Raw genomic sequence first — 18,624 nt, forward strand, 5'->3', positions numbered from 1 at the left:
TGAGGCATGAAATGGGCCGACTTCTTGCCGGCCGGCATAGCTCTTGAAGTTGTCAAGGATAAGCCAGGCGATGACTGTCCGTTGTTTTGGTGCTGCGGGGTCGTGCAACGATGGCATTTCAACCGCTCGCTTCTTGGCTACAATTTCCATGGGCTTCTCTAGGACTGCATGCTGCGCGTTGACATTTTCAACCATTTCCAACCGTGGCTCTGGTTCTGTCTGCGGCTCTGGTATTGGTGCTTCCTCCCTGACTTCTAACTTTGTAGTCTGGGCGACGGGTTCTGGTGCTGGTTCTGGTACCGGTGTCTGTTCATACTCTATAGATGATTGGGTAAGCTCGGCGATAGGTTCAGGTGTAGATTCAAGTGCCAGTTCGGGTACTGGTGTCTGCTCGTTCACCCTGCTGTTGGTAATGTCGGCGAGAGGCGTGCCGGACATGCTGACGGGCTCTGGTTCAGGAGAGATGGAGGGCTCAGGCGTGAGAAGCTGGGAGTCTTCCTCGGCAGGAAATGCAGCAACCGAGCCTCGAGGCTTCCTACCGCGCTTCTTGGGGACAGTTTTTGAAAGTGAAGGCGGCCTAGCAACCTCTGGCGCAGGCGTAAACAATTGTGTCGGCTCGACCGACTCTGTGGCACGGGTCCGTCGCCTCGTCGATTTGGGCGTCGCAAGCTCGTCTGTGTCTGCAGCCTTCCGTGGCCGCCCCCGCCCGCGTCCCGTCTTGAGTGGTACGGGTGCAGGTGTAAAGTCATCTTCACTCTCCTCCTGCTTGACCTCAGGCGTGGGTGTCCTGTTCTCGTCCTCATCTGAGTCGTCGACGATAGGTGCCTTGCGGCGCGTTGCAGCTGCGCGCGTGGACTTTCGGGGCGATATCGAGGCCATGTTGCTGCTGCTGCTGCTGCTGCTGCTGCCGCTGCTGCTATGGGGTTGGCTGAGGGCTGAGGGCCGTATGCGCAAAAGTCCGTCTATCTTGTGCGACGTGTGCCACCTGCGACTGCAGTGTTGTGTTGTGTTCCGAACAGCGCACGGACGTAAAGTAAACACGAAAGACGCGCTAAGCACGTGCCGTAGCCTCAACCCTCAAGGCCGACGTTGAAGGCGCTTTTTGTACATAGAGCGAGAATAGCCTCGATGTCTCCCCAGCACTAGAATTCCAGTCGTTCGCTTAAGAGTGTTTGGCTTGAAGGCACCCTCTCCACAACCCCGTGGTCATCTCTTCATGGCACCAAGTCATACGTTGCAGCGAAGCAAAGGAGCCCCCCTCCCCGCAAATCCATACCGGGAGCAACTGACCCTCTCCACCTCCAACTCCGCGGCCTTGCTCCGTCTTAGACTGCATTCTAGTACCCTCATAAGCTAGCCATAATGGATTCCGCCCTCCAGAAATTCAAGCTTGTCTTCTTCGTTCCGCCCGCCGCCCTCTCAGCCTGCAAGACGGCCATCTTCGCCGCCGGCGCCGGATGTTTCCCAGGCCCTGCCGGCTACACTGACTGCTGTTTCATAAGCAGAGGCACGGGGCAATTCAAGCCGGGTTATGCTGCGAATCCACATGTACGTTAATACGGGCCGACGTCTCCCGTGGACAAGGCTAATGTGGTCTGCTCGTGAAGATTGGGAAAGTAGGAGAGCTTGAGCAAGTAGACGAGTGTAGAGTGGAGGCGATATGTCTCGGTCGTGAGACTGCTGTAAAGGCTGTCGAGGCGTTGAAGAGGTGAGTTCTACATCATGACCATGGAAAGTAATGGTCATAATCTAAGCTATATACCATAAATAGGGCACATCCGTACGAGGAGCCAGCTTATGAGGTTTATAAGATGGAAGATTTGTAATCTCCATGCCTGACTGTGCATAGCCACTTCAGCGCTTTTAATGCTCTAGCTTTCCTTGTCCTCAGAAATATCTTGGAGGACCTTCCTGATGATAGGCAAGTCCCGGTCTACGTCCGTCATCCAGTTTGATACCGCGAATCGGCACGCAGGCTTTCCGTCCCATGATGTTCCAGATAAATAGATCTTTCGAGTAGCTTTGATCTTGTTGACTAGTTGCTCGTTGAGCTTCTCATCCTTCGCTCGGAAGAGCACAATGATGTAGATGTTGCTTAGAACCTCCTCCATGGACCCATCAAACACGGGAAGGAGTTCGAAGTCATCGCTCTCCGTAATAAACCGAGCGATTCCTCGCGTTAGATTGATCTGCCGTTCCAACATATCTCGATACCCACCCTGCCCATAACACAACAAACTCGCATACACCGGCAACGCCCTAAACCGTCTCGAGTTCTCAAGCCCAACGTTTAGAGGACTCATGATACCATCAGAGTTATTCCCAGAAGCCAAGTAGGACGCATTTGGGTTCCGGAACACACGTTCAGCAATGTTGCGGTGCCGAGATAGGAAGAATCCGCAGTCGTAGGGTACGTTGAGGAGCTTGTGGCCATCCCCTGTTATAGAATCGGCGAGGTCGAGACCAGCGCAAGCCTGCCTGATCCTTTCGTACTTCGGATCAGTGAGGACGCGGCCTAGGATCCCGAAAGCGCCGTCGATGTGAATCCATGCACCGTACATGTCACACAACTTCCTAAGCTCTTGCATTTCTGCCACACCCGAGGTCGCGAAGAGGCCGGTATTGACTTCCGACGCAGAGACAGCAACGATAGAGGCGGCACCAGGTTGCTCGAGGAGTTTCTTCAGGAGCTTCATATCGAATTTGTGACTCGCCCCTTCCTGCCCAATACACTTGACAGACGCTCGTCCTAAGCCTAGAATACTTGCAGCCTTGCTGAGCGAAGAATGAGGCACCGTCGTGAGGATCTGGATCTCATCTATACCCGCTTTCCGCATAGCCTCCACAATCCCGAGCTCGCCAACGCTGTTCTCAGCGTCTGTGCGGTGTGCTGATGCCTCGGCGATGATGTACTCGCGTCCACATGCTAAGCCGAGGACGTTTGAGGCCGTGGCGCCAGTGGTGAATATACGGTGTGGCCATTGAGTGGGATCAAAATCCAGCAACTCGCACAGGAGAGAGAGTGCTCTGTCTTCCACTTCCGTAGCGATGGTCTCTTTCGGTAGGTGCACCTGAACATTCTGGTCGTAGTGGGTGACCAGATTGTCGGCGAGCGCTGCTGCTGGGGTGATACCGCCAGTGACAAAGCCATAGTAATTTGGCGAGCGGGACGAGGCATTAAAGGCTGGTGCTATTTCTTCCTGAAGGTGGCGTATGGTTTGTTCCAAGCCAATTCCAGTACTCGGCAAATGCGGCTGCAGCTTTGAACGGGCGTTATCGAGTGCAGTGGATCGTGGAAGGACTTCTGGTGGTTGAGCCTTGGTATGTAGTTGTGCAATTGCGGCGGAGAGTTTGCTGAATGTTTCATGGCCCTGGGCTTCCATGGTAAATTTCTAAATCTACTTCGGACGGATAGAGTGTTTTGAGAAGACTGTGAGACAGCAAGGTGAGTATAATAAGGAAGTTCAGGACCGATATTGATATTCTGACTCCTCCTCGCGGTCCGAGTCATGCACCAACTCCTCCCGCTTCTCGTGCATCACACGGCTCGGACATGAAGGAAAATTTGGGTGGTTCTATGTAGTCACTGCTAGTGCTGACCTTTAGCTGGAGGCGTGTCTAATAAGCGTGACGGCATCAACTCAAATGATAACGGCAAAGAACGGCACGCCACGTGCTCTGGTGAATTTAGCGCGGCGTACCAAGCGACGCGTAACCGGACATGGATGCACAACACGACTCTACCGACAACATCACCGCCACGACGCCCGTAAACTCGCGACTTGGATGCAAATGCACGCGTAGACTATCGATGCGGACCCTCGCGCAGACGATGCGACGCTCTAATGCCTCACAATAACCTTGGTAACCATCTCAAGTGGTTGATTACCGAGAAGCCTTTTATTCCGCCCGCGATATCGCTCGTTGCATACGATCCCGACGCTGCTCCCCTGAGCTCTCTGAACTCAGCGACTCCTTCACAACACTCCTCATTATTAGTCGAGCACGTCACACAGAATGAGCCTGAACCCGTCTCCGCGCCACAGCCTGCACTACCCATCACCCGGCCTACCCCCCCTCGCCCACTCACACGAACGAAGACGATCGATATACACAATCCACCACCGAGGGAGGGAGTAAGCTCAGAAATGGCAAGGATGCGGGCCACGCCAGGCAGCGGGAAGCCTAGGCTTGTGTTGGCGGGGTTGCCGCAGTATGGGTCGTCTTCAGCAAGCGAGCAAAGGGAGCAAGACGATATTGCTGCGCAAACATACCTTGATGAGTTGGCAAGGCCGGGCATAGCAAGAACTAATCCTGGGCCATTGAAAATGTCGGCATGCGGCCAGCCGACCCCCAGGAAGCAGCGCATCAAGGTAGCCGATGTCGAAGCCATTGATTTGACTGGGGACGAGGAGAGTCGCTCCACTCTGGTTCCACATCGTACCATCACCAGGACAAAGAAGCGGAAGAGCGATGAATACGAGGAAGACCTCGGTCACACCAAGTCTCCTAGGGCTGTTCGGACAGCTCCTGCGGGCAGTCCTGAGCTCGCTAACAATGATTTTGCCGACATCGACGACATGCTCATAGCTCCACCCAGCCCACCTCCACCTTACTCGATCATTGCGAGAGTTGGAGGGCACCAAGGGGAGGATGACGGAGCTGCTGATGAGGAAACCTATGAAGCTAGAATCACCTCGGACGATGAACATGAGTTCAGGACGCATATGATATCCCCATGTACTCGCAAGCGCAAATCACTGAGCCGTCTCCCGTCGCAAAATTCCGCCCTGGCGCGCAAGATGGGCAAGCAGACGCGTAGCCCTTCTCTAGAGAGGAAAGGCGTCTCGGAAGTGGATGCCAAGGCAACGAAGACCGGACGTTCGCGGACACCTGTTACTAAAAGAGTCGGACAGGCGGTTTTGGACTCTGAGGATGAAGAGTTTGGCGGTTTCGATGAAATGGACTGTGATCTGAGATCCCGCACCAAGTCACCGTCCCCCACGAAGAGGAAGGCACGGGAAAATACACCACTTCCGAACGCGATGAGGGGTGAGTCAGGTCAAACACAACTACCCATCCGATCTCCTACCAAGGCTACCCGCAGTCCTAGCCCTTTGGGGATGAGCAACAACTCAATGCCAACGCCAGCAAAGTCGCAGTCTCCTCGAAAAGTGCCATGCTCGCCAGACAAAATCGAATCTACGCCCAATCCACTCATTTCAGCAGACACGCCGACCCCACCCTTGTCTGAGCTGTCTAAGGAGGAGAGAGACGATATTCGGCAGATCACTGATGCTTTCTTAGATTCAGAAGGTCGTCGCCTACAAAAACACCTTAGCACTGCAAGTTCAGCTTGGGACAAGGCACGTGCAGCATTTCTGGCACATTTGGACGAGTTCGGAAGGCCAGACCAAAGTGAGCAGGAGAGGATGGAGCGTTCACGTTCGCGGAAAGAGGCTGTGGAACAACTGATCGCGTTGAAAAGTAAGCACGACGGACTCATTGCTCGTAGGCAGCAAGTGAAGAAGAAGATTGAAGAAGATCTGAATATTGGACAATTTGACTCAGCAGATGGCGAAGCCCTCAACAAGCTGTTCAGGTCGCTTGAAGAGGCGCAGTTCCGTATGTATAATCTTCTAGGCATTGCAGGTATCAAACAGCAGCCAGGAAGGATCAAGACCGAAGACAAGCGTCCGGTTATAATACTATCGACTCAGGCAAGCCCCATCCGGCAACAGCCTAAGATACGATCCGCCGATTTCCAACAGACGCAATACGTTCAGCAAACCCAGGTCGCTGAACAAGAGGTCTGGACGCCTTCCCGCAATATACGTTTCGCTGAGGAGCAAGTATCTGCGTCTTTACGGCCGCCTATGAACATGGGCTCTCGCCCACATTTGAACGAGAGCACAGCAGAAAAGAGCAGTCCAAGGCCACAAGAGCGATCTCATCGAGTTCTCGAAACACCACAGCGCCGTCGATCTCCTACACGATCAGGACCCGTTGTTCCCAATGGGCAACCATCGTTCGACATACCAGACGAGTTTGGTGAGCTGGATTTCGATGATAACGAAAATCTATTCAGCAACAACATGGGCTCACCTCCTCGGCCAATCGAGATAAATGATGATGACGACGAATTTGCTGAGTTTGGTGCGGACGATGATGACTTTCTCCATGAGATCAGTAATATCGAAAACCAAGCACCAGGCGGCTTCGATTGGAAAGGTGACAGGACTGAGAATCGAGTGTCAGCCCGTTCTCGAGAAGTGTTCCGTGAAACTGCAAGTAATAAGATGCAGCCGCCAAACCAGCAACTATCGCCGAAGAATCCCCAACTCAACTTGCCCGGAAAGAATCTCCCCGGGATGAATTTCAAATGGTCACAGGATTTGAGAAATGCCCTAATCCGTCGATTTGGACTCCGCGGATTTCGGCCAGGTCAACTGGAAGCCATCAACGCCACCCTATCTGGAGAGCATTGCTTCGTGCTCATGCCGACGGGAGGTGGCAAGTCACTTTGTTACCAGCTACCGTCGGTAATCGCTTCGGGAAAGACAAGGGGAGTGACTATTGTGGTTTCTCCACTTTTGAGTCTGATGGAGGATCAGGTGGCAGCCTGCGAGCAACGCTTTGGTATGCAAGCGTTTCTAATCAATGGAGAGTCCACAGCAGCACAGAAAAACTTCATTATGGATGGTCTACGTGAACGAGACCCTCAGAAGTTTATTCAGATACTTTACGTGACTCCAGAGATGCTGAGCAAGAATCAGAGAATGATCAACGCCTTCCAGCAGTTACATGCTCGAGGCCAGCTCGCTAGGATCGTCATTGATGAAGCACACTGTGTCAGTCAATGGGGTCACGACTTCCGCCCCGATTACAAGGCGCTTGGAGACGTCGTACGCCAGTTCCCAGGCGTGCCCGTCATTGCTCTGACTGCGACCGCAACTCAGCTCGTCCGCACTGATGTCGTAGCCAACCTTGGTATACAGGGATGCCATCAATTCTCGCAGAGCTTCAATCGACCCAATCTCTCCTACGAAGTGTTGCCTAAATCCAAAGGCCTCGTTAACAATATTGCGGATCTGATCAAAGAACGGTACACTGGAAAATCCGGTATCATCTACTGCCTATCCCGCAAGAGTTGTGAGCAGGTAGCTCAGAAGCTGTCCGATCTCGGCATCCGTGCCTTTCACTATCACGCGGGGATGGAGTCCGCTGACAGGTCAGACGTTCAGCGTAAATGGCAGAGTAACGAGTATCACGTCATTGTGGCCACAATTGCTTTTGGCATGGGTATCGACAAGGCTGATGTGCGATATGTCATCCATCACACATTACCAAAGAGCTTGGAGGGCTATTATCAAGAGACTGGCCGCGCTGGCCGTGATGGCAAGCGATCGGAGTGCTATCTGTACTACCAGTATGCCGATTCGAGAACGTTGCGGAAGATGATTGATGATGGGGAGGGTAGCAGAGAGCAGAAACAGCGACTGCATGATATGCTACGCACCGTCATCCAGTATTGTGAAAACAAGGCCGATTGTCGACGTGCTCAGGTCCTTGGATACTTTAGCGAGTCCTTCGATCCTGCCAAGTGCAACTCGACATGCGACAATTGCCGCTCTGACGCCACCTTCATTACGAAAGACCTTACAGAGTATGCCGCAATGGCCATCAAGCTTGTAAGCCAAGTTCATCAGGATAGCGTTACAATGCATCAATGCGTTGATGCTTTCCGGGGCGCGAAGAGCGCAAAGATCGGACGCTCCGGCTTGGAGGAATACGGATGGGGCTACGGAAAAGACTTGGAACGGGGCGATAATGAACGAATCTTCCAATATCTTCTGGACGCTGGGGCGTTCAAGGAGACAAGCAAAGTCAACAAGGTTGGCTTTGCTACAAACTATCTTCATCCTGCCACGACACGAAACGAGTACGAAAGTAAACGCAAGCAGTTGAAGTTGCAAGTTCGATCATCGCCCCGAAAGCCATGTGCCAAAGAGCCCATTGCAAAGAAGACGAAGAGGCAGCAGACACAATATCCGTCAACGAACGTGTCGTCTCCTGTGCGGGTGCCGAAGCAAAAGATTCGACAGTATGCATACAACGACGAAGAGAACGATGACGATTATTTCGACGCCCCTCGCCATGCTATGCGCAGTAAAACGGCCCGTGGTTACCAGCCTGATGGCTTCGTAGTCCCTGATGGGCCAGACGATGGCATGTTTGCACCCATACGTGTTGCCAAACCTGCCAGGCCTACCAAAGCGACAGGGCTCGGCGCTCCCATCACCGTCGACGAACGAACTGTAGATTTAACCGACTTCCAACGGGATGTGCTGCGAGACTTCATGGAAGGTGCAAAGAAGATGAGGAAGGGGATCATGGCTAAGAAAAGTCACCGTGAAGCGATTTTCACCGATACTGTTCTTCGAGAAATGGGCATCGATTTGCCACAAACCCTAGACGAGATGCGAGCCATTCCCGGGATAAGACCCGAAATGGTAGATCTCTATGGGAAGCAATTCCTGATCCTGATCGATAACACCAGGGATTATTACGGGGAAGGTGCGCCCGTTCCTAGGAACCCAAGCTTCCGCAACCGTCTAGTTGGCCGCCCTGAAGTTGTATATGAGGTTTCAGACGACGACGAGGTTGATGACCAAAATCACAGACTCGTCGTTGACTTGTGCAGCGACGCAGACGACATACCAGGTGCTATAGAGTCCGAGAGTGACTACTCCTTCGATGACGATGACGAGGAGGATAGCAATGGCGCTGTGCTCACCAGCCACCACTTCACCGAGAACATGGACCCTCAGGTTGCAGAGTTCAACAGTCGGTATTCGCAGCTGGGAGGCGTGGCTGCCTCAGCTTCGGGGCTTGCTAGAGCAGCGCCGTCAAGAGCTGGCTCAAAGGCGCCTGGAACTGCTTTCAAGAAAGGAAGGTCGTTCCGCAAGAAGGGATCTGGGAGCTCTGGGGCTACTTACGGTGGTGTCAAAAAGCGAGCAGCACGAGGCACGAGCAGTAGGGTATCTGGGGGTGCAGCGGCAACCAAGAGGGCGTTTGGAGGAAGCAGGAAAGGAGGGGGTTCAGGCAGAGGAGGAGGAGCGTCAGGGTGGGGCTCGATCCTAGCAATGCCGACTTGAACTAAACAAGGACAAGGGGTAAATGTATGGAGTTTCGGCGTACGGTTTCTTTCAATGGGGAATCTTTTAGCGCAGAGGTTGACATGGGCTATTGGTTATGACGAGACGCATAGTTGACACGATCTCAATGCCGGGTTAGCGTAAACATTATTCGTATCTACAAGTAGTCATACAGAGAGAGTTCATCGCCTATGAGGGATCAATTTCCGCTAGCACTAGCGTTGGGGACAAATCTCAGCAGCCATCTCGCACATCTGAGCAACGGCATAACTCAAACACTAAGAAAAGAGTTCAGTAGCTCGACTAGTGACCACACAGAGGGATGTCTTGACCTATGATGAACGGGCACGAAACGTATTCGGTAAGTCAGAAGGATGCTGCCGTAGCTACCACGAAGAACGCAGGTGTGTTGCAGTAGTTGCATGTAAGCGTTGTCATCGTGCAGGATGCATCGATACTAGCAGTTCTTGCACCTACATTTTGCAGCCCACACTCGAACTTAGGAGAAACATTAATGTTAGATACAATGTTATGACCTCTTTGTATTTACCTATTCTTTACCTCGATTCGATCATTGAGTGCATGTAGAAATGGATAGAAACCGGCCTCGCGAAGCTATCGGTCCTATTTCGCATGCGTTACAGTGCTAACTTCAATCGTCGTCTTTCTTCTACGCGAGAGCTGCAACATAGTCCTAGACTAAAAAAGGCCTTAGCAAAGCGGGTTCAAGTTCTATTCCCACCATCTCACTTAAGCACGCTGAGCGGACGGGCCGAGCCATAGCAGTTAGCTGCTGTAAGACTATTACTACTGCGTCTATTCTAGCCCGGACTGATCTCAAAATGAGCATGCAGGCTGCTATAAGACTACGATCGGTGAGCGATCAGTTAAAGGGTGGGGTTAGACGCACGATACGAGCGCTATTAATGATGTTGCAGGATGACCCGCATACTCATTTTGAGATCGGTCCGGGCTGGAACTACACTCAACGCTTTGTTAGTATTCAGCGACGTTAGGTGAGGTCTACATCACGACACCTAGTAGGTCTTTGCTCGAAGGGAACGAAAAAATCCGCAGTATGATATCATGATTGTCTGCAAATCTTCTTGGAGTCCGTCTTTCTTTTTACTTCGCTTTCATTCGAATCCTTCTTTCTATAGCCTTAGTAGATTGCATAGTCTTAAGAACCAGGAACCTATCAAGTGTAGGATCTAGTTCGTTTTATGCGACACAGTAGGGATCACAGAATCTTTTGCTTTCTCGTTCAACAAGAAGCCTGTTGTGGTGTGCCGCACAAGAAGTCTAGACGCAACGTTGATGTGCATGTAGATTGCAACCTTAAGTAGACATTGTGGATAGCATTTGTAATATGTGACATGTGGAACTTGACTAATGCATTGCATAATTGATTTTGTGTATTCTTGCGACGTGTTACCAATCATCCTCAGCATTAGGGTGACACATGCGTGCGTTCTAAGATGTCATCAGCTGCATCAATCCTTGGTGCGCTGACTTGAAGAACACAAGTATGTATAAAGCATCTGGTGCCGGCTGCCTATAGTTCATTATCATCTTCTGTTCAATCATTTCTACCTTGAAGTACAACTATCCAGTACTCTTTGCCAGCATAGCTATCACCCACAATGCCCAACGAAACCCGCGACTACGGCAACTTGAGGGTCACCCTAACTAAAGATTTTGACTGGGTATACAACGACAAAGGCTCCGGTGCTAAGTTGAACGGAAGCTTTATTCATGCAAAATCTCAGGGCGACTTGCGGCCCTTGGGGACTTACGCATATGCGGGCTTTGACGACCAGAGCAACAAGAGGGCCACGCTCCTTGTTGGTAATGTGCCGAACGGTTCCGGAACCCCAGCTGTTGCCAGTCCCACGAGTTACACAATGATGTGGGACGCGCGCAGCAGTGAGAGTAACAATGACGGCTCCATCTGGAAGGCCAATGCGCCATCTGGATATGTCGCATTGGGAGATATTTGCGTAAACAACTACGCCTCTCCGAGCACCAACGCAATGTGGTGCGTCCGATCAGATCTGGCCCTGCAATCGGAATTTAGTCCGGACTGCATCTGGAGTGATAGCTATTCGAAAGATAAGACGGATGTCTCCATTTGGCCGATTCTCAGCCCCCCAGCCAATACGGAAGGATCCGATCACATCCCGGCCATCAACGATCTGTTCATCGCAAGCACAACGTACAATCAGCCGGACTACAGCCGCGCCAAATTTCTTGTGCTGCCCTATCCGAATGATTTCAAGCGCTTCACTGCAGACCTGCCGACTTTCACCAAGGACACCATTCCCCACGAAGGAGACATCTTCGCCGAGACGCCGCAATGTGCGGTCGTGTTGCCCTTTACGGCCTTCTTTCCTGCGACGGACACTCCAAGTCTGGAACGCATACAGCACCCCTTCGTCACGCTTCAGAGGCGCACGGCGTGGTACGTGGAAGACGTGGCTAGGAACGCAGCTGATGAACCCATGACGCAGGCGACGACAATCACCAAGGGCGTGTCCGAGACGCAGTCGCAAGAGATGACGAACTCTGCCGGCGTGGAGATCTCAGCCTCCAAAGGCATCAGGCTTATCAAAGGGGAAATAGAAGCTAGCCTCAACTATCAGTTCACGGCGACGGAATCCTCTTCGACTACTGAGTACAGTGAGGTTACCAAGACGCATACTTATACCATTGGGCCGCAGACAGTTGCTGTCATTCTCACCGACCGGGCATGGATCCAGGCTATCCGCAGCGATGGCTCCATCACTTTTCAAGAAATCTCATTCAATGCCAGCGACGACATGAGTAGAACCGAGATTAAGCTTACGTAGATGAAGTTCGCTACTGCAACGATCTAGTGGCTTCTGTTCTTCCGTCATGCATGCGAGGGGTGTGGGATCAAATGTAGGTGGGTACGTGGGGTGCCGGAGCGCAAGTGACTGCGAACGTTTCTTTCATGACATGTTCTCTATGCTTCAATCTTCTGATTCATGTGCGAAACGTCCAGTTTTGGAGTATTGAAAATTGTGGGACATAATTTTATCAATTTTATCGTTTCTGTTATCCACTTCGATGCCGCAACAGCTTGATTAATTATATTATAAAGTTAAAAGTAAAAAATATATTAAATATTATATTAATAAGTACAAATTCAAGGGGTAGGAATGTTAAGCTTAGCCATAATAAAATAAGCTAGCCTAACTATTGTGCGCTGATTCTTAGTAGGGCCTTACTTTTATAAGTTTAGTGTTATAGTTAGCTAAGGTCAAACTTATGGTTAGATAACCTGCAGCCTGCCTTCTAATAAAGGCGGGCAGAATTCCTCTTCAGCGTCCATGTCGGCGAATATTACCTTGCATGCCCAATACAGCTTGGCCTAGCAGCAAGCGCGCCTTGGCATTTCTCTTTGTGGTCTCCGTTTGGCAATTCTCGCCGCGGCCTCTGACTCTTTCGGGAAACCTTCGCTCAACATGGCCCAGCAGCACACTTCATGCTTCGCAATCGGGGAAATGTACGGCGCGGGACGATGCGCTCCTTTCTCTGGGGTAGCTGGGGTCGTGCTGATGTGGCTGCAAACCTCGTCCGGGGTCTCTCCAGGCTATCTGCTTAGACGCAGCGGCTCCTAAGGGTGGAGAGGGGGATTATGACGCATGTGGCGGAAATTGAGGCATCCGGAGAGCCAACGTCAGCCCTCGAAAGAGTAGAAGACATGGATGTATAATGTGGGTTCCTTGGATGATTCGACGAATTAAGAACCTCTTGATTGTATACTGAGCACTTCGAGATATTAATACATCGCAGAGCATCTCGGGTAGTCTCGGACGGAAGAGCCCCACAGAAGTCTCTCGCAAATCTTCATCCGACATTTTGTCAACGAAGTGATCCGAGTCTTTGATGGACGCCCAATACCTTCGAGATACGCTCCCAATAGCGCGTTACACTTGACGTGAAACTCGATAACAGTTCGCTGTACCATTCTGTTCATCTTCGCAGCGACTCTGAAGCGGTACTGCGGCAGGATTGGGCAGCACGCTAAAGTGACAGGTCTTCGCCGTTGATCCACCGGGCACGGAACCAATGCGGAGTTGGGCCATGCAAAAAGTATAACTAGTAATCGATCGCCCTTCTTATCCATGATTCCCGTCAGCCAGCAGCCTGGACGAACATCAAACAACAGCGTGCTCCTCCCACTATCGACCTGAAGGCTGAGTATGTCAAACAGATCTATGGATAAGACAGACTCAATTGAAGCAGCGCCAACGCAGCATCAAGAGGTTGTAGGAATGCATCATGCAACGCAAGGGTTAGTGACACGGGAACCATATGGGCCTGCTGGTACGTATAATCCGTCCCCTATCCTCCGGGTCTATGGCAAGGCGTAGCATGACTGAAATAAACCACAGGCTTCAAGGGTCTCTTTTCAAATCATTATGTCGCCATGTGCGCTGCCTTTGCAACCATCGGAGGACTTCTCTTCGGCTACGACCAAGGAGTTATCTCAGTCACCCTAGTCATGGACCAGTTCCTCGACCAGTTTCCACGGGTCGCGAACACGGCATCAGGAGCGGGTTTCTGGAAAGGGCTGATGACTGCCATGCTTGAGCTTGGAGCTTTGATTGGTGCGCTGTTTGCAGGCTGGCTTGCAGATAAGCTGTCTCGAAAGCACTCGATTGTTGTCGCTGTTATGGTGTTTACGGTTGGAAGTATCCTACAGACAGCGGCGATTGACTACGCGATGCTGACGGTGGGACGTTTGATTGGGGGTATGGGGATCGGAGCGTGAGTGACACAAGGCGCGCGTTTCGTAGTATGGGTGCTAATGCTACCATCTAGTCTGGCGGCCATTGCTCCCCTCTACATCTCTGAGATTGCTCCCCCGGAGATACGTGGCGCCCTTCTCGTCCTCCAGGAGCTCAGCATCGTCCTCGGAATCGTCATCGCTTTCTGGACGACATATGGTACCCGGTACATGGCCGGCGAGTGGTCCTGGCGACTTCCCTTCCTGATTCAAATGATACCTGGCCTCATTCTTGGCGTGGGCATTGTCTTCCTCCCATTTTCTCCCCGCTGGTTGTCTAGCAAAGGGCGCGACGATGAAGCACTCGAAGCCCTCGCAAAACTGCGCCGCCTCCCGACAAATGACGCAAGAGTCTTCCAGGAATGGTGCGAAATCCGCGCCGAAGTAACATTTAGCCAAGAAGTTAGCCGCGAGAAGCATCCCGACCTGCAGGCTCCTACGCGTATAAACAGAATCAAGCTGGAAATCGTCTCATGGATGGACTGCTTTAGGCATGGGTGCTGGAGGCGCACTGTTGTCGGTGTAGGCCTCATGTTCTTCCAGCAGTTTGTCGGCATTAACGCGCTGATCTACTACTCCCCATCGCTCTTCGAGACCTTAGGTCAGGGCTACGAGATGCAGCTCTTACTTTCCGGTATCATCAACTGTACGCAACTCGTTGGCGTGGTCACAAGCCTATGGACGATGGATCGATTTGGCCGTCGGCCCTTGCTCTTATGTGGTGCAGGACTGATGTTTGTCTGTCATCTCATCATTGCAGTCCTGGTTGGCAAATTTGGCGGACGATGGACGGACTACGCAGTCGAAGGCTGGGTTGCTGTGGCCTTCCTCTTCTTCTACATGTTCAGCTTCGGTGCTACCTGGGGTCCTGTCCCCTGGGCTATGCCATCTGAGATTTTCCCTTCGTCACTCCGGGCGAAAGGCGTTGCCCTCTCTACCTGCTCAAACTGGTTCAACAACTTCGTCATCGCAAGTCTCCTCTCCCGTCTCTTCTGGTATAGTAATGACTAACAAAACGCAGGGTCTCATCACACCACCACTCGTTCAAAATACTGGGTACGGCGCGTACACATTCTTCGCCGCCTTCTGTCTCCTTGCTTTCGTCTTTACATTCTTCTGTATACCTGAGACGGCTGGCAAGACGCTAGAGCAGATGGACGAGGTGTTCAAGGATGTCAGTAGCGAGGCGGAAGAGCAGCAGAAGGCGAGGATTATGCGGGATATCGTGGAGGGGAAGAGGGATACGCTTACTGCGACACCCTAGTGCATGATGCCTCTAGGTTATAGATAAGTAGAAGAACGGTATGTCACAATATTTACGGTCGCCCACGCCATTCGGCCGAGTTTTAACGCACCGGGTGCTACGTTGAGAAACTCTGCCGGCTCCTATTGCCGACTGCACTTGATGAACGACTCTTATCCATCGGGTATAGAGGAGAAGTTGAGCTGAAAATTCGGAAATCCCGCGCTGGTGGAACATGGGGCCGAATTGTCGTTTCTCGGATCATTTTGCACTGTTTAAGTGAAGTTTAGCTTGAAAAATGCATGATGACATGACAACACGACTATGAGCAAGACGTTTGAGATGTTTTTTAATATATGTTTTGGTAGTGTAAAAGTTTAGCTTGATATCCCCGTCGTTCCTCTTCACCGGTAAGTGCAAGTCGCTTTATATTGGTTCATATCGTCATTTACCTGTCATTAAACATGGGGATGGAAAGTCTTAGGATTCCATGGCATTTACCCCTGCCATGGCCCCAGCCCCAGCCATCAACACCGTGCATCGTGTGCCTTTGTATGTACATCACTCGGTATCGTAAAGTCAAGCGTAACCGCTGCCACGTCCCTGTTGCGCTCAGTCCCACTTCTCAGGCCTTTTCTCAACACATACCTCCTGCATTGGATATACGTGTCGAGGCATTATATCGTTCGATGAAGTCGGTGCATTCCACCCGTCCGCGTTCACGTTCCCATTCTCAAGGAGGATTACGGATACCACGGCCTTTGATTGTGGTCTCATGATTCCATGCAACCCTGACGTCTTTTGTGACATGAAGTAATTCACCCTCACTAAACAGACTTATATGTTTTAGTAGCTCTTCCCAGTTGGTCCCGTGTACGATCTTTCCTTGTAGCGCGTCACCTGGTGATGAGGGTGTGGTGACTGATGTGGTTGCTTGTCCGAGGACAGCCTCTAGTGCCAGATGCGCGCAGCAGACCGCTTCATTCGCGTCGCCCGGTATTCCGAGGTCGTCTAGTGGTTTGGTGACGACGCTTTCGGGGAGCTCCTTTTCGAGGTAGTCGATAAGGTTCATATTCCTTGCACTCGGACCGCAGATAAAAAGCTCATCAACTTTCTGACCCAGTGGAAAGCAGAGCTGAAGTAGTCTAAGATACTGCTTTAGCATGTTTTGTGCCGTTATTCGCGTGGTCGTGGCTATGATGTCCGCGTTAGACATGTTGAGATAAATGCATTCGTCGATGAGTCGTTGGGCCTCATGGTCACCGAACATCTCTCGGGCCATGCTCAATGGCGGTGCCGTGTAGAAATAATCGTGTGTCCTGAGGAATCGATCTACAACAACTTGGTTGACTTGTCCTTCAGATCCAAACTTTCCGTTGTAGTCTTCGCTTTGATCGTTCGAGGTGCAGTATCGCATAGCGTAGTCGATGAGCAAACTGCCTGGGCCACAGTCGCGGGATATCGTAGGGTGAGAGGCGTAATCGACCAGGCCGGGAATGAAACTGATGTTGGCGAGCTCTTCAATGTCTAAGCAAACACGAAACTTTGTAGGGTGTCGGAGGAGCAGTCTGTCGACAAAGGCGATAGGAGGTATAGAGGGTCTAGTGAGTCCAAATTCGGTGACTGAGAAGTCGGAAACAGCAGTGATGCCCGTCTCCGCTGTGACGACGGTATTCCAACCGAGCAGGTGGCTATTCGTATTGTCCGTTTCAGGGAGGCCCAAACGCCGCAGGTCGGGGGCGTATGTACCTACAAGATGGATGGACGTAGGTAGATGACTGTATCGTTGGCAGAAAGACTGAATACCCTTTGAAAACATATGGCCTAGGAGTGCGTTGAGTCGTAGGATTACGGAGGGTTTGCGCGGGACCTCGCGAAGCAAGTCGAGAATGGGGTTTCGTACCATGGAGGGGATTGGTATTTTACAGTGCTGTTGCTTTGGTTAGCAAGTAGGTTGACTCTTGTGTTGACACCCACTTGTAGCATTTCTACACGTAGCGGGGCATTCGGTGCATCTTGACGATAATGCACCAGCGCGTAGTTGAGTTCGTTCAGCCCGCTTCCGCCACACACACCCAAAATCCTGAGGTCAAGAGCATGTTGTGCACTTGTCCTACTGCTCTTTCTTCGGGTTCGAGAGCGCTCACTAGTATCTGTGGCTGAGTCGATGCGATGCAACTCCAAATTGACTATGTCTGGAGCCATGTGTGCAAGTCAAAGGTAGCAGAAGGAGAAGGAAGAGGAGGTAGTGTAGTAATAATCCAGATAACAACCGTAAGGTAGCTTAGCGCTCGGTGCTTGGTTCCGTATGTGCATACCCGCAACGCAACGTCCAGGAGTCAGTGTGCCTAGCTGAGCTCGATACGAATTACGTGAACGAGAATGGACCGGACCAACATCCCGGCAAGGGTCAGAATGACGTAGCGCGCCCGATACTCAACGCAGTCTCTGGATGTTCTTTAGCATTGAGCGCTTCTACGTTCTCTACTGTAAATGCCCAGTGATAACTAGTAGGGGTGTATTCAGCGTGGGTTGATTCAGTGCGCGGGTATCTAGGATTCAGGGGCCGAAACCCACAGCGACTGATCAGCCCAAACCCCAACATAGAAATAGACGACAAATAGTAATCCAAGTAAACTTCTGTTGCTACGCGGACTAAAGAGATGGCCTGTGACATTACAGGTCAGCCAACGGATTGTGGTTCTGCCGGAGTGCGTAGTGTAGATGGAGCAATCCATCATATAGAGGGGACAAAGTATTTGGATGCCAAAGCAATGAGTGGACTAGGCAACGACGGCCGCGTTTACTAGCCTGAGCGTAATGTATTCAGGTATGTTTTCGAGGATGGTCCGGTTCATCCGTGGCGAGAAGCTCAACATCCTCAACAGGCCTTCAGCCACGGCGAGGTGTGCAAAGCGACCACAATAGAGGGTACGATCCCATCAAAGATAACTTTGTGTGCCCCACAGAAAATTTGAACAGACGATAACCAGTCAAATCATTTGATTCGACTCCCACACTCTCCAGGGCAACACTAGGCAAAGCAAACGTCTGGTGTTGCACTTGAATCCACTCTTCAGACTGCACTCAGATATTCGGCCCAAATGACCGAGGCCCTGTAATGCTTTGGGTACAGCCCTTGTCCAGCCGGCGTTAGACATACGTATTCTCCGGTAATGCAAACGCATGCCACAGAACTCCTTTGTCTCGCTTGGTATAACAGTCTGTCCCCACTATATGCGTTAGAGGTGACTGATGCAAAAGCTTTTCGGCTTTAGATGCGTGCGTATCACTTGCGGGAGTTGTCTCGATCGATCCGAATAGCTAGACTGTGACTCGAGGTCGCGATGCGCAAACAGTCATAGGCAAGGCAATGGAGGAAGAGTCCTAAGGAAGCTCTCCGGCGA

The 18,624-nt window shown here is 51.5% G+C and overlaps 6 protein-coding genes across 6 annotated transcripts; 4 read left to right on the top strand and 2 right to left on the bottom strand.

The window, feature by feature from the left end:
• Positions 1-1,362: 1,362 nt before the first annotated feature.
• On the top strand, positions 1,363-1,826 carry K460DRAFT_287765 (uncharacterized protein; the record flags this gene model as incomplete). Its single annotated transcript, XM_040928994.1, has 3 exons — positions 1,363-1,548; positions 1,608-1,708; positions 1,772-1,826. 3 exons carry the CDS (start codon positions 1,363-1,365, stop codon positions 1,824-1,826), a joined length of 342 nt encoding a protein of 113 aa, XP_040786419.1.
• K460DRAFT_368716 (PLP-dependent transferase) lies at positions 1,770-3,582 on the bottom strand. The gene has a single exon (XM_040933833.1). It carries the CDS (start codon positions 3,381-3,383, stop codon positions 1,872-1,874), a length of 1,512 nt encoding a protein of 503 aa, XP_040786420.1. The 5' UTR covers positions 3,384-3,582; the 3' UTR covers positions 1,770-1,871.
• Positions 3,583-3,742: 160 nt separating this feature from the next.
• Positions 3,743-9,424, top strand: K460DRAFT_368717 (uncharacterized protein). The gene has a single exon (XM_040933834.1). The coding sequence runs from the start codon at positions 3,846-3,848 to the stop codon at positions 9,156-9,158; it is 5,313 nt and encodes a 1,770-aa protein (XP_040786421.1). The 5' UTR covers positions 3,743-3,845; the 3' UTR covers positions 9,159-9,424.
• A 1,377-nt stretch (positions 9,425-10,801) lies between these two features.
• K460DRAFT_387813 (uncharacterized protein) lies at positions 10,802-12,007 on the top strand (the record flags this gene model as incomplete). The annotated part of the gene is made up of 1 exon (XM_040935662.1): positions 10,802-12,007. One exon carries the CDS (start codon positions 10,802-10,804, stop codon positions 12,005-12,007), a length of 1,206 nt encoding a protein of 401 aa, XP_040786422.1.
• A 1,395-nt stretch (positions 12,008-13,402) lies between these two features.
• On the top strand, positions 13,403-15,238 carry K460DRAFT_378908 (general substrate transporter; the record flags this gene model as incomplete). The annotated part of the gene is made up of 4 exons (XM_040935119.1): positions 13,403-13,511; positions 13,580-13,955; positions 14,010-14,943; positions 14,996-15,238. 4 exons carry the CDS (start codon positions 13,403-13,405, stop codon positions 15,236-15,238), a joined length of 1,662 nt encoding a protein of 553 aa, XP_040786423.1.
• Positions 15,239-15,950: 712 nt separating this feature from the next.
• On the bottom strand, positions 15,951-17,422 carry K460DRAFT_378909 (uncharacterized protein; the record flags this gene model as incomplete). The annotated part of the gene is made up of 2 exons (XM_040935120.1): positions 15,951-17,147; positions 17,195-17,422. 2 exons carry the CDS (start codon positions 17,420-17,422, stop codon positions 15,951-15,953), a joined length of 1,425 nt encoding a protein of 474 aa, XP_040786424.1.
• Positions 17,423-18,624: the final 1,202 nt, after the last annotated feature.

Source organism: Cucurbitaria berberidis (genome assembly GCF_010015615.1).
Source record: "Cucurbitaria berberidis CBS 394.84 unplaced genomic scaffold K460scaffold_4, whole genome shotgun sequence".
In the NCBI taxonomy this organism is placed as follows: Eukaryota; Fungi; Ascomycota; class Dothideomycetes; order Pleosporales; family Cucurbitariaceae; genus Cucurbitaria; species Cucurbitaria berberidis.